The sequence below is a fragment of the Spermophilus citellus genome (genome assembly GCF_964194105.1).
Source record: "Spermophilus citellus genome assembly, chromosome: 2".
Taxonomy (NCBI): Eukaryota; Metazoa; Chordata; class Mammalia; order Rodentia; family Sciuridae; genus Spermophilus; species Spermophilus citellus.
In genome coordinates this window covers 157,275,438-157,289,493 of record NC_138183.1, presented here as the reverse complement: position 1 = coordinate 157,289,493, position 14,056 = coordinate 157,275,438, and the positions used below count along the sequence as shown (strand labels likewise).

Here is a 14,056-nt window from a genome sequence, read left to right as displayed (position 1 = left end):
GCCCAAGATCCCTTAACCCAATGTGGTGGTGCCAGGATTTGAACCTGATGTGTCTAACCCCAAAGCTCTCATTCTTTCCAGCCTCCCACAACGTCTTCCTCAGGGAAGACTGAGTGGAGGGGAGAATTCACAAGACAGAGTGGGGAGACGAGAGAGGAGCAGAGAAAGGTTATGAGGAAGCAGAAGGTGTGCACACAGGCAGGACAGAGAGTGTAGCAGGTAAAGAAAATAGGAGGAAGAAGACAGAGGGAAGGAAAGGGAGACAGAGGCCAGAATAGGAAAGGAGAAGTTAAGCAGAAGATGAGAGGAGCCAAGAAGATCTGCGGAGCTCATTCACAAAGCTCTCCAAGCAGACTTCTCCTTCCCCTTGGGGCCCACCACAAACTCGGCCTCCCTCTCCTGGACATTCAAGTCACTCCACTGAGATCCATGCCCTAGTCCAGCTCCTGGGAGCTCCTTCAGCCTGGACCTCCATCTGGCTGTGGTGTACCAGGGTCCCACGGGAGCATGGGACAAGCCCCCTTGGTAATGGTTAAAGGGGCGCCTGGAGGGGAGGAGGGATCTCTGGACCTTGAGTGGAGCCTTCAGGTTGGCCCTGAAAGCTCGGCTGCTGCGCTTGGTGTTGACCCGCTTGCGGCGCTTGCGGAGGACGATGTAGATCTTGATGTAGACCAGCAGGGTAACGATGAAGGGCACGTAGAAGGAGACGATGGAGGAGTAGACCACGAAGGCAGGGTTGGCAATGATGCACTCGTTCTGGTCTGGGGAAGGAGAGCCCAGGGAAGTGGGGGTCGGGGGTCAGCTGGCCCTGGGGCCACAGCACCACCAGGGCACAGTTCCCTCCTCATGAGAACGAGGAGCAATCTTACCAAGAATATGACTGGATGTTTAAGGTTGCCTAGGAACCCTAGATGTAAATAAATATGCAACATAAATCACAGATAAAACCACAACTGAGCAAAAAGCCAGGATGGGATTGACTGCTTCCAACTTTTCTTATTACCATTTCCTGCCACTTGATTATTAGTCTTGTCATCTCTGAGTACACAAATAATGCCAAGATATTCAGAAGAAATGGCACATGAAAATCATTTTCAGAATAGTTAACCATTTTTGTAGCCTTTCCTGTATATGGTGGGGAGGTCTACCACCTTCTAACTTTAGGAACAAGATAATATGGTCCTGTCTGCTGGACCCACTTGTGTTCCAATGTTTTTTATATGCTTCCAGGTCTACCAGATGTCTATCCTCTGTCTCAAGCACACTTAGCCCTATTGGAATGTCTTCCTGTGACGCTCAGATTTCAGACCACATATTTGCAGGGCTTCACTATGGCCTGTCTTGCTGTGATCTCCATAGAGGCACCTTCATGGCTCCCTGGCAAGAAATAGCTCCATACTGGCAGGGGTCCTGTGCTGCTTCTGTCTAGATGCTCCTGACTCTGCCCACAGGAAGGGGCTCAAGCTTGGCTCACCTCCTGTTTCTTTCTTACTTGCTCCAAGTGGCTTCAGCTGACCTACAAGGCTGCAGCCTTATCACAAAACTACCATTGTCGGGAGTGGATGAAGGTCCAGTATCCCCCGCCATATGCCTGAGCATCACATATACACACTCATGTGTAGTCTGTGAGTCTGCTGAGCTTTAATTTAATAAACAAAGTTGAAGATAGCCAAACATCCTCCTGAACCATCTTCCCCAGTCCTCCTTCAACTCCATGTGCTTCAGGCCATTGTTTTCTCTCTAGCCCAGCCTGGAGCACCTCTGAGATTGGCTGGGCTTAGGACATCCAGCCTGGCCTCTGTCCAGGATGGCAAATGGGCTTCCACTGGACCTCCACCCTTAACTGTGCCAGGAATTCAGCTCCCTCAGGGTCCTGCACAGGAGCAGGGACCCAGAGCAGAGTCACAGGCAGAAAAATCAAGACTCACCTGTGTTGTTGAGTCCAAAGAGCAGCGGGCAGGAGATGGTGAAGGACAGGACCCAGACAATGGCAATCATGACTGTCACTCGGCGTTTGGAGCTGTAGCGTGTGTTGTACAGCATAGGCATGGCCACAGCTGTGTATCTGCAAGGGCAGGGTGGGGGCCGAGTCTGGGATGCAGGTCCAGGAACCCCTTACTCTGTAGAACCCATTGATCCCTGGGGCTGGACAGTTGACCAGCTCCATGAAGCCTTCATGATACTCTCATTCAACCCTCCTTCCTGTGCCTATACTCAGTGAGAAGAATTGGCAATGCCCAATCAAGCACTTCATGAGCAGCCAGGTACTGTGTCCTCCTGGGCTATGGCTGTTGCTCCAATGGCCCCAGCCAGATTTGAGGCTTTTTGAAGGGCCATGGCCTGGGTCATTGCACATTTGAAACTACACTTACTGCACCTGATCTAGGCCCACAAAAGGTGGAAACATTTGTTTATGAGGCAACTTTAGGCCTCATTTGGCAGGAAATAATAGCAATGGTACTATTTATAATCCTCCCTCACATTCCTCTACCTAGCATTTCTCACTCATTAACTTATTAAATCCTCTAAGAATCCTGTGAGGAGAGAAGGAACAGAGCTTCTGGGCATGTGTGTGACACATATTTGCACAAAGTAGTGAAAAACTCTAAGCTTAAACTTGTAAGTGGGCACAGCTTGGGCCTCCTTGACCACTATACTGGAATAACATACAAAACAAAACATTGCAGCCTCAAACAGGGGTGTCATTATCACCAGGGTCTAGAAAATGAAACCAGAAGTTCTGAGAGCTTCTACAATCTGCTCAAGTTCACATAAGTAGGAGGTCATACAGCTGGGGGCTTTAATGGGAATCAGCTCACTTTTAAACCAGTCACTATCTGGAATTCTTGGTGACCTCACTGTCCACAGATGGCCTTTCTTTGGGGAATCTGTACTAGCCTAGCCACACAGACACGTACGCATGCACACCTGCACACATAAACACATGGACTCACATGCACACAGCCAGCCACGTAGCACCACAGACAGAGCCTAAGCCCGAGGAGAGGTGGAGCACCCAAAAAGGCGAATGGCAGAGTCACCGCTCCCACCCTGGCTGGGCTCACCTGTCGATGCTGATGGCACACAGGTTCAGGATGCTTGCTGTGCACATCATGACGTCCAGAGTGACGAAGATGTCACAATGAATCCTGCTGAATTTCCACTCACCCACAACCTGGAGACAAAGAAACATAACGGATGGACAGGAGGAGGGGGGAAATTAGTTTAGGTCCTGTGACTTGACCACCCTGGGGCAGGGCAGGCCATGGGCTCAGAGGACAGTTGTGGGAGGTTTGTAGGTCTCCAGCTGGGGCCTGGGGGAGAGGGGACTGCAATGGGAAGTAGCACCTGCAGGGCCTTGGGGCCTGTGCCCCTGGCCTCTTTTCCCCAACACTCAAATCCACTTTGTGCCAAGAACTGTGCTAGAAGAAAAGCACCCCCTCTTACATGGAGGGCCTCAACTTTGACCCTTAATCTGTGAAACATTTGTGTGACCATCATGAGTTTTCTTAGAGTCTCTGTTTGTCTCCTTGGCATCCATTCATTATAGGAACAACTATATTATATTTTCTTTTGTTCTATGTTCCTGATGCTCTGCTATTTGGGAGTTTTACAGACCCAAGGAGACGGTGCCCCTCCCCAGGCTAGTTAGTTCCTAAACATAGTGACCAACTTACTTGGGAACATACCACCTCAAACACCAGCCAACCATTCCCTTTACGCTGTCACACAGCAAGCCAATATTTTCCTGTCTTAAATTATGCCAGGGCAGGTACTAGGTAACTAGGAGCTACTCCATAGCCCAAAGCTGCTAGTAGTAGTCAAACTAGACAATCCTTAACTGCTTACTTCGTCCTGCCTTGCATATACCATGAAAACCTCATTAAAGCCTATGTCCTGGGCCCTCCCCTCACCCCTGCTTCAGCCTCCTGACCCAAGCCTGTTGCTCTCTCTCTGGAAGCCCTGCATGGCCTGCTGCACCGGATTCCTAGCAGAACTGTAAGTAGCAGGGTTTTTTTCAATGACATGGATCAATCAGTCATACCTCTGTAAATTAAATTCTGGGTATGATAATGAACACCCATTTTACCAATGAGAAAATTGAGCCACAGAAAAGTACAGTGACTTGCCTGTAGCCTTTGGCTCAGCTTTCAGTCCTGTTCTGGCCTGGGTTCTGAGTGAGCCACGCAGGCCTCTCCACACAAAGTGTATGTTAAGAGATATATGTTAAGAGATCTCTATGAAACAGGGGAGAAATGCCTGCTTCCTTGTTATACTTGGAGAATGAAAGAAGGGAATTCTGGGCCAGAGCTTTAGGAGCACCAGGATGAGCTGGGCTGCTGAAGTGACCTGTCCTTGGTCTAATGGGAAATGAGGGGTCCAGCTCCTGGAAGGACCCTGCTGCATCCTCCCCCCACCACACACACACCCTCCCATCCACATATCCACACATCCCTATGCCTCCGTCCACATACACAAACGTGCACCCTCACATAGCAGGCTGGCCCTCACAGCCCTGGGAGTCTAAAGAAGCCCCAATTCCTGAGGATACCTTTAGCTTCTTACCCAGAGGATAGAGAGAAGCTAGAAAGCCCCACTCGTAACTGGAGCAGGTCAGCATGCACAGAATGTCCCACTGAGCATCACAGCAGGCTAATTAATATAACCCTGCTCATGCTCACGACTGCCCTCTCTTCTGCTCTCACGCATAAAACCAAACATGTGCAATTAAACTCAGCAATGAGTAATGAAGCTGCTGACGCCTCACAGGAGGTGACAAAAAGACAGAAGTTCCCCAAAAGACAGAAGGCCTTTCCTGCTGCACTGCCTTCTCAGAGCTCAAGTAGGGGCCCATCCCAAGGCCTCTCCTGGCCCCCAACAGCTGGATGTCAACTGGGGGGGGTGGGTGTAGTGGGCACAGAAGGGGCTTCCCTGGTATAAACACAGTCTACCTTCAAGGTCCCACAAGGCAGAATCCCAAGCTCCTCTGGCTATCACCCACCTGGAAGTGCCCCCGGGAATGGGACCAGGGAGCTGCCTGCATGTCCCTAGGGAACCAGGTCTCAGCTACCAGCGTCCTCCTCCTCATCTTCCCTCCTCCCTGCTGTCCTTTCTACAAAATTATTGGTCAACTTAGTGTGTGCCAGGTTCTAACCTAGTCTCCTGGACACAGTTGCGAACAATTCAGACAGTCTCTACATTAGGGAACTCTCAAACCACTCTCCCATGGCTCCAGGAAGCAACTGAGCAGTTAGGAGCAGTGGGACTCCAAGACCCAAGAAAAGGCATCAGCGGCTATTTTATAGAACATCTCCAGTGGGCACTGTACTTTATCTCTATTACAAGAATGGATTGTTAATTCTCATTCATAGATGAGAAAATCAAAGATTAAAGAGGCCACAGAGCATGGCCAAGTTCATCCAGCAAGTGATCACTGAGTGGGGCTGGAGTGGGAGGCAAGTTCTTTGAACATCCCTTGCTCTCTCCTAAGATGTCTTGGAAGTGGCAATCTAGCTTGTCAAAGAGGAGATCACATGTCAAAAGTACTCAGTAGACAAAAAGCATGACAAGAGAGATTATCGCTTCCAAGTGATATGGTCCCACTTGGGGTCACAGAGGAAATCAGACTTGCCCAGTGTCTCCTGAAGATTTGGTAGCAGGGGAAGGACTGGCCTGGGTTTTCTCGTGAAACCAAGGCCTCTTTCCTCTGCACTTCTGGGCATCTCTCATTGACATCTCGCTCATGTGAAGCTGCCACATGAATGACAGGCTCTGAGTTGCCTCCACCAAATCTTCCTTTTAACTATAATAATACTAAGCACTGAGTCAGGCACTGTTTCAGACACAGCATGTTCACATTTATGGAACAAAGGCAGTAAAGCTTGAAGACAAGAGCCGTGGCTGCCTCTCTCAAAACATCCAGGCTGTGTGGCTCTGTCCTTCTCTCTCCCCTGAATACTTCTTCCTGAAGCATTCCTTCTTCCTGCAAGCCAACACCTCTGATGGGGCGTGTGTCCCCCATGGACCCCCATCTTCTGTGGTGACAGCACTGTACTGGCCCCACGGGCTTCTTCTTTCACGGCAGGACAATACCTCAGACTTCAGCACTAAGGGTGGGTAGGACAAAGTGCTCCATCACTATTGACTGAGTGAATAAATAACTCTGAGACCTTTGCTCATCTTTTCAATCTCTTCTCTTCTGGAAAATGCACACAGTAAGCCTCACCCCAAAGGGTTCTGAGGCCTTACTGGAGGTATGCACAGGTGAGTGGTTCCTGGCTGCCTCCTCTCAGGGACTTCTCCCACCACTACCCAGGTAGAAAATGAATTCAGATTTGAAGTGGGTTCTTTCATTCCAAAACCAGCACACTTTCCGCATACTGAGCAGAATAGTCCTGAGACAGGCTCTGGTGTGGCAGGAGATTGGACACTTTTAAAATTACTAGAAATACAACAGGATGGTAAATTCTGGACAAGAGGAGTGGCTTTGGGAGAGGGTAAACTATGTGGTTAAAAGAGCACCTTGACAGAATTTGGGTGAGACTCCAGTTGGTATATTCTCTAGGGACAATATATATATAAGCCTAAGTCCTTTAAGCAGAGCTCGCTGCCCAGTTCTTGCTTTAATGGGAAGAGTTTGAGTACAGCCTCGTGAGAATACCCTTCTGCCCCCTCAAACACTCAGCTTCACTTCTAAAATAATGGTGAGTAACTATGATTAAAACATCTGCTTGAAGAACTTAGATTCTAGGAACCCCAATACACCCTGTGTATAGACCTGTTTCCACCTGCAGAGTTTGGTAAGTAGAAACAGAGGCTTATCTGATTCTCAAACAATCCTACAAGTAGTATCATTATCGTCCCCATCCTTTAGATAGGGAAACAGAAGTTGGTTCTCCCATTTTCCCCTTTATTCCTCTCTGATGGCCTGAGGTCTGGGACCCCTCCGTGGAAGGAATCAGGAATGGATCAAGCCTAGGAACAAAGCAAGAGCTCCTCAGGGCAAAGCCCCGGGCAGGAAATGCAGTCCCAGACCTCAGACCCTGCTAGGAGATGAATCTGATTCCCTTGTCTGCAGGGCCTGGGTAAAGTCAGACAGCTTCTCAAATCTCCATTCTCTATTCTGTAAAGTGAGGAGAGCAGCGTCAAGTATTTGCTGATTAGCATCTGCAACACACCTGACACAGTGGGCCACAGCAGAGGCCACCTATTCCCCATTTCAAGGCACAGAGCTAGGTTCTGTCCTGGGTGACACATGGGTGACACATTTCGTCTTAAAGAAAGTGGGTGCAGCACAGTTTACAGTAGCCTCTACCTGGAGGTCCTGGACATGGTGCCAGATAAACTGGAAAGGAGAGGGGATACTGAGAGCTTAGAGCAGCAGCCCCACTTCTGACATGGGGAAAGAGGGATAAAGCCTGGGAACAGGAACATGTTCCCTCCTTGGGGATCCTCACCAGTTACTTCTATTTCCAGTATGGCCTAATGAACCAACTTTAGGGAGACAGTTTTAGCTTAGGGAGACCAGCTGTGTGATGCTGGAGAAATTACCATCTTCTCTGATCATCATTATGACCATTATCTGCAAAGTGGTGATGCAAGCCTCTCAGAGCTGCTGTGAGAATTACGTAAGAAAATGATGTGCATAAAGTACTTAATATGAGGCCCAGCACTTAGTAACACTCTCTAAATGCTAATGGTGATTATTAAGGAGACAAAGTACCCACTTCATAAAGAGAAAAACAGCCCAGAGTGGAGGAAGAGGCAACGGGTTGGTGAAACCAGTGGGAAAACTGGGGCTATCTTGGAGCAGGTACTAGAGCAATGCTGGGACCCAGACCTACCTCCAGGTAGACAACCCAGGGCATGACCAGTGTGGCGACAAGGAGGTCGGCCACAGCGAGGCTGACGATCAGGTAGTTCGTGGTGGTCTGCAGTGCTTTCTCCCGGGACACGGCCATGCACACCAGCACATTCCCGAAGACGATGACGAAGATGAGCAGGGTGAGCAGCATGGCATAGTAGTTGTAGTGGGGCCTGTCCGCCTTTCCTTCAGACCCATTGAAGGGCCGGCTCCAGTTCTGCCTCTCCAGGTCATCATCGTACCAGGACAGATTCAGTGGATCCATGGGGGCAGCGGAGCCACTGGGTGGCAAGGCTCTGGCCAGGAAAAATGGACACAGGGAGTGAGCAGGATAGCATTGGAGGCATGCTGCCTCCCAGAGGGCTCCAGGGGGAAACAACCCCCATGGGTAAAACATCAGGAGTTTAACTTTCACATCCAACAATCTTCTTATAGTATCTGGGCCTGCTGCCATTCTTCTGCTAGCAGATGGTGGAAGAAATGGGAAAGTATACTCTTTTTTTTTCAATATAAGAATATAAATGAACTTAAAATGAGCAGATCATTCTTTCATTTTATTCAACTCCTTATAAGCATCATCCATGCAAAACACACTTTAAGGTAAGTTAGCTAGGAGTCCCAACTTCTAGTGTCAGAAAAGAAACAGGCATTCATTCCTTCTTGATCCTACAAATTTATTAAGCATTATTCTATATGGTGCCAGAAAGCACAGGCAGGAACAAAATATGCATGGTTCTGCAGCTCATTTTCTAGAGGAAACAGTGGTCAATTGACCAATCAATTAAATCTATGGGTGGAAGGGACTAGGAAACAGGGCAGAGAGCAATGCATAACCAAGTGCAGATATACAAAGAAGGCTTTCAGTTGGCAGTGATACATTCAACAGACACCTGAGGGGTGCCTAGGAATTAGGTAAAGAGGTGGGGTTAGGGAAGGGTCAAGACATAAGAAGCAGCATATGCAAAGCAAATAGATAGACAGGGTGGAGGACTTGAAAGAGATTGGATATTTGAAGCCTAGAGGGTATTAGCATGACGTGACTCCGGGCAGGTTGCATAGGTGGGATCACAGAGGGCCTTAATAGTCAGGCCAGGAGTTTGACTTGATTTGAAAGGCAGCAGGAACCACATGATCAGATCTGCCTGGCAGAGGGAGAATTCTGAAGGCAGAGGAGAGGATGGATGGAAGCAGCCCAGGGCAGAAGCAATAGGAACAGAATGCCTGGGAGAGGATGCTGCAGGAATCCATTAAGAAATGATGACATTTGGTAGGAAACATCCAATGACAGCCCTGAGGAACAGTAATCTCATCCCAGGGGGAAAAGACTTCTAGAAGCAGGTGTCATCTGAGATGGAAGAGGAGGAGGAGGGAGGAGGAGGAGGAGGAGTTGACGCACCTGAGTGGGGAGATGTTCCAGCCAGGAAGAACACAACAGGATCCCAACGGTAAATAACTGGCTAAAAATGTAAGGCATGACAGTGGTGTTGGGGACAATTAAATTGGAGGGACATTCATAAGCCACATTGGGTCTTGTCATTTGGGGACCCCTGAAGGGTTTGGTACAGAGAAGCCACCTGATTTGATTGGTGTTCTAGCAACACCAATGGCTGCTGTGGTGTGCAGGAGGGCAGAGAGTGGAGTGAGGTGGCTCACCTCACTTCAGATAGGAGACAGTGGTCATTGAATTAAGGGAGTAGGAATGAAGATGGAGAAATGTATTCAGAATCAGGAGCCACTTAGAAGTCAATCTCATGGAACTGGGTCACTGGATAGATGTGGGTGGGAAAGGGAAAGAGGATGAGCAAGGAGAGAAGGAGTTGAGGATCAATCTGGGATTTCTGCCTTGGACTCTGTTATCCTGTAGGTGGTGTACTCATGGGAGAAATGGAGCAGAGGGGCTCAGGAGCAAACTTGGGAGGCATCAGGCATCCATAAACTTGACAGCCTATGTTTTGGTTGTGATTGAAACATAATGCACATATAATACAGTTTTCCTGCTAACAAAAGTGTTCCTACTTCATACAGTGGAGTTAAATTTATCAGCATTGCAAAGCATTCTGCACAAAACACCATAACTTCCAGGTGTTTGCTGCTCAAATGGACATGAAAACCACCAGTTTATGCCTTTCTGGATGAACATAGTACCACATCCAAATCGAAGTGGGACACACTCACTACAGTGGGTCAGAAGGAGCTTTGGAGAAGGCTCTGTCCCCCGCTGCTTGCTCATCCTTGTCTGGCATATCCACTCTGCCAGCAAGTGGAGGAGTATGGATGGTATCCTCTCTAGCACCGCCATTGGGATAGAACACCTCAATTCTTTAGAATACCTAAAGCAAGATGCCTGATTCTAAGTGTGGTGACATGGAATGCCAGAAATTTTTCCATTGCTCAGGCAGTGAAGCATTGTGTCATATTGATGATATTCAGCAAAGCCAACTGGTCCTTCTTCCTATTTGGAACACACAGCAGGAGACCTGTGTGTACATATCGATCAGGCAGCCAGAGCTGCTTCTGACATTCATTTATTCAATCAGCATCTATTGAACACCATAGGCATAAAGCACTGTGCCGAGCGCTGTCAGGGGACTGGAGACACGTGAGGCGCACTCACACCCACCCCCATTTCTGAACATCCTACCCTGTTCCTCTCCCCCTTCTCAGTCCCACTCCTGGTCTGGCCAGTGGTATCTGCCAGGCTTCTCAGCTCCCTGCCTCTCCCACTCCCACCCTTCTCGCACCCAACCAGACGTCTGTTCCTGTAGCACAATGCTGAGCCTGCCTAAGATGATAATACCATATACTTGTAAAGGGTTTGAGAGTTTGCCAAGTTATTTTGGATATATACCATCTCATTTATCCTCAAAACAACTCTGTGAGGCTTTTAATGATTATTCTCACTTTACAAATGAGGAAAGAATCTAGAAAACTCTACTCAGCCCCTATCCATCCTTCCAAGCAAGCCTGGCTCAGAATCCTTCTGCTCTGGAATCCACCCACATCCTCCTGTAGAGACCATCTACACCCTCCTCTGGGATCCCAAAGCACTATTCTGACCTGGAACACACCCCAGTCTGGGTCTGCCTTGTCACTGAGTTGTACCCTGTGTTGCTCATGCCACATCTTCCTCAAGGAATAAACAAATCTGGAAGTGCCCAATCTTGCTGATTCCTTCCTCTGTGAGTTTATAGGCAGTAAATGTTCAACAGATGTCTGCTGAACTGAATCAAAGATTCTATTAATGTAATTGGGAAGAAACCCCTCTAGACTGGAAATGTTCCTGCTAACATAGGCCACAAGATACACAAGTGCTACAGAGAAAGGCAGCCCAAGGCACGACGAGAGTTGACTGTTGAGTCCTGTTGTGGGATGAACTGTGCTCCTCACTCTCTCACTCACAGACTCCTATGTTAAAGCCCTCAATCCCAGCATCCAAGAATGTGACTATGTTTGTAGACACAGACTTTAAGGAGGAAATTAAGTTCAAACAAGGTCTTGAGGATCAGCCCTAAGCCAGTGTGATTTGCATCCTTTAAGAAAATGAAATTTGGACACAAAAAAGATGCCAGGATGTGCACACAGAAGAAAGACCATGTGAAGGGAAAAGGATTCCAAGAGGCAGAAAAGCCTGTCCCTGAGCCCTTGCTGCAGGAAACACCTAATCACCCCTCAGAATGAGATGGCAGCTAGCCTGAAGGATCCAGCAGTACCAGGCCACCCACTGGAGCCAGTGACTGTGACGCTCCTCACCACATTTCATAGCTCAAACAGAAAATGGAATGCGAGATGAATCATTGTTTTTGTACCATGAGGAAAGAAAAAGAATGCCATCAAACTCCAAGACCACTCTAAGATGTCACTGGTCACAAAATGCACTCTGATTTCAGAGGTCTTGAAATGGGCAGGGGGCTGTGCATCCTAGAACAGATAAAAAAGCATGCTTTCCCGGCATTTCTCTGCCAGCCTGAGAAACTTCTACTAGCTCCAGGCTCCACCTAACCCCCCGCCCCCCCCATTCCTTCCTCTTTTCTTTCTGCCTCTGGGGTACATGCATTGTTGGGCTCCAAGGGGAATCCTGTGAGAAGGTACAAAGAGGAGCAAGCTGTAGTTTTGTTTAGTCCATGGGCACCTGGAGGACCTCAACCCCCCACCTAGGTCCTTGCCCTACCCCTCAAGCTTCTCCGTTCTGGCCAGAGCTTATACCTATGGGTGGGATGGAGGGGAGCTTCTTCCTGAGGCTGCCTAGGGCCATTCCAGGTATTCTGGCCTTGTCCCAATTCCAAAGCCAAGTGAGTTCAATGTCTACTCTGGGACTTGTGTAGGGGAACTGCCAAGCCACACAGTACCTGGTACTCTGTATTTTTCAAGACAGTCCAAATTTTTTGTTCTTTTTATTTTTTTAATATATTTTTTAGTTGTACATGGATTTTTATTTTGTTTATTTATATGCAGTGCTGAGAATCAGACCCAGTGCTTCACACATGCTAGAAAAGTGTTCTACCTACCATTGAGCTACATACAACCCTAGCCCCTTTTTTATTCGTTTTTAGAAAGATCACCTGAATGCATAACCCAAGATGAATTATTCTTCCAGTCATAAAGGGTTTTTTTAGATAAATAAGATCACATATTTTTAAAAATCTGTTTTCAGAACAAGCAGTTTGATTTAGGGTTTCAAAAATACAATAAACTTACTCACCACCCTCCAAATGCCCCTCCATCTTCCTCATAGGTGGCTCCTGCCTCGTGCATAAAAGCTTAAAAAAAGCTCCAAATCATAGTTCCCAATAAACAAGCATTTAATAACCACCAAATACATGCACATCACCATAATTTCTTAGCTCTTTCAGGTGTAGCTACTTGGCCATGTCTCCTGGGAGAGGGCTGGATGATCTAACCATGTAGAAGTCAGGTCCCACTCAAGGTGTGGCTACCTCCTACCAAGGTACCCTCTTCATCTCCCTCTGTAGCCAAGGGTGGCAATTACAGCTTCCCCCACCCCAACCCCACCAGGCAGCTGCCTGCAGACAGTATCCCCTGAGTGCTCTGGGTCCTCCTAGGTTTTCCTTCTCTGCTGCTCTGGTAGAAGCTAGGAAGAAGGGGAAAGCCATTTGTGTGGGTGGCCTGCTAGACTCAGGTCATCAAAGTACCGGTAATCATCTTCCCCCTCATCTGTCTCCAATATTCACTGTTCTGTCCTAGTTCAGAAAGGCAAATATCTACTAAAGAGCTTCCAGAATTATCCTTTTTGGTGCTCAGTATCCCTCCCCATCAAGTCCCCACTAATATCCAGCCTAGCTCCAGCCTAATTTAAGAGTGGCTCTCTTTAGCAGTAGAGCTTCCTCACAAGATGTCTGGCATGAGTTCAGGTGTATGGAAATATCAAGCCAAGGATAATGTGGGGCTGGATATTTTTATCCTCAATAGCTTTGGCCATTTTCCCAATGTGCCTTACAAATGTTCCCATTTTCTACATGTGCCCTCATTGGAAATTTAGCTAGCTCTCTATCATAGAAGTGCTGAGGGACATGGAACGGAGCTGGCCCCTCAGGCAGCCCCAGGCAGGTCCCTTGCAACACTAGCCATTGCCCTGCACTGGGAACACAGGAGGGGAGAGAAGCAGGCAGGCCTTCCTGGAGTAGAGGTTGTGGCAGGGAAGGGTGGAGGAGGCCACTCTCCTAGTCACACCCCAGGGCCAAGCAGAGACAGCCCAGCTGTAAAGAGAAACAGCTTCTCCTGAGTATGTTGAAAGAAAAACAGCTGCTTTAAGGCTCTACAGTTCAAGGTTAACTCCAAACCTGAGGTCTTCTCTCAGAAAGATCTTGAGGGGTATGATCACTCAGCCCCTGGACTGGTGGGGTGGGGTCAAAAGGGTCAATCTGCTGGGGCAGCTTGGTACCCAGAGAAAGCTGGCTGATCCACGGAGGACAGGAGTCTACTCTCTGTCCCTTTCTCTGTCCACCTACCAGTCTGTCCCTCTATTTTTCTCTTTGGTTTCTATTCCACTTGGGGCACAGGGCCAAAGAGGTGGGGGCTGAGGAGGCTGTGGTGCAGTGGCAGAAAGCTAAGAAACCTGTTTCCTGGGCTTCAATCTCAGCCTCAGTCTTACTGCTGCCTCCTCTGAAAGTTTGGCACTTGAAGGAATCTAATTGTCTAATTAAAATGTAACAATCCCTTATCAGGCTCCATGGC

General features: G+C 48.3%; 1 protein-coding gene across 12 annotated transcripts in view; it reads right to left on the bottom strand.

Annotated features, from left to right (window-relative positions):
• Positions 1 to 14,056, bottom strand: part of DRD2 (dopamine receptor D2) — a 198,352-nt gene that overhangs the window by 5,233 nt on the left and 179,063 nt on the right. For all 12 annotated transcript variants that reach the window (XM_081281183.1, XM_081281190.1, XM_081281189.1 and 9 more), the window contains 4 exons: positions 7,845 to 8,160; positions 3,066 to 3,175; positions 1,929 to 2,065; positions 571 to 761 (listed from right to left, as the gene is read on the bottom strand). In XM_081281183.1, coding sequence (XP_081137309.1) covers positions 571 to 761; positions 1,929 to 2,065; positions 3,066 to 3,175; positions 7,845 to 8,160 — 754 coding nt within the window. The remainder of the gene's footprint in view (positions 1 to 570; positions 762 to 1,928; positions 2,066 to 3,065; positions 3,176 to 7,844; positions 8,161 to 14,056) is intronic.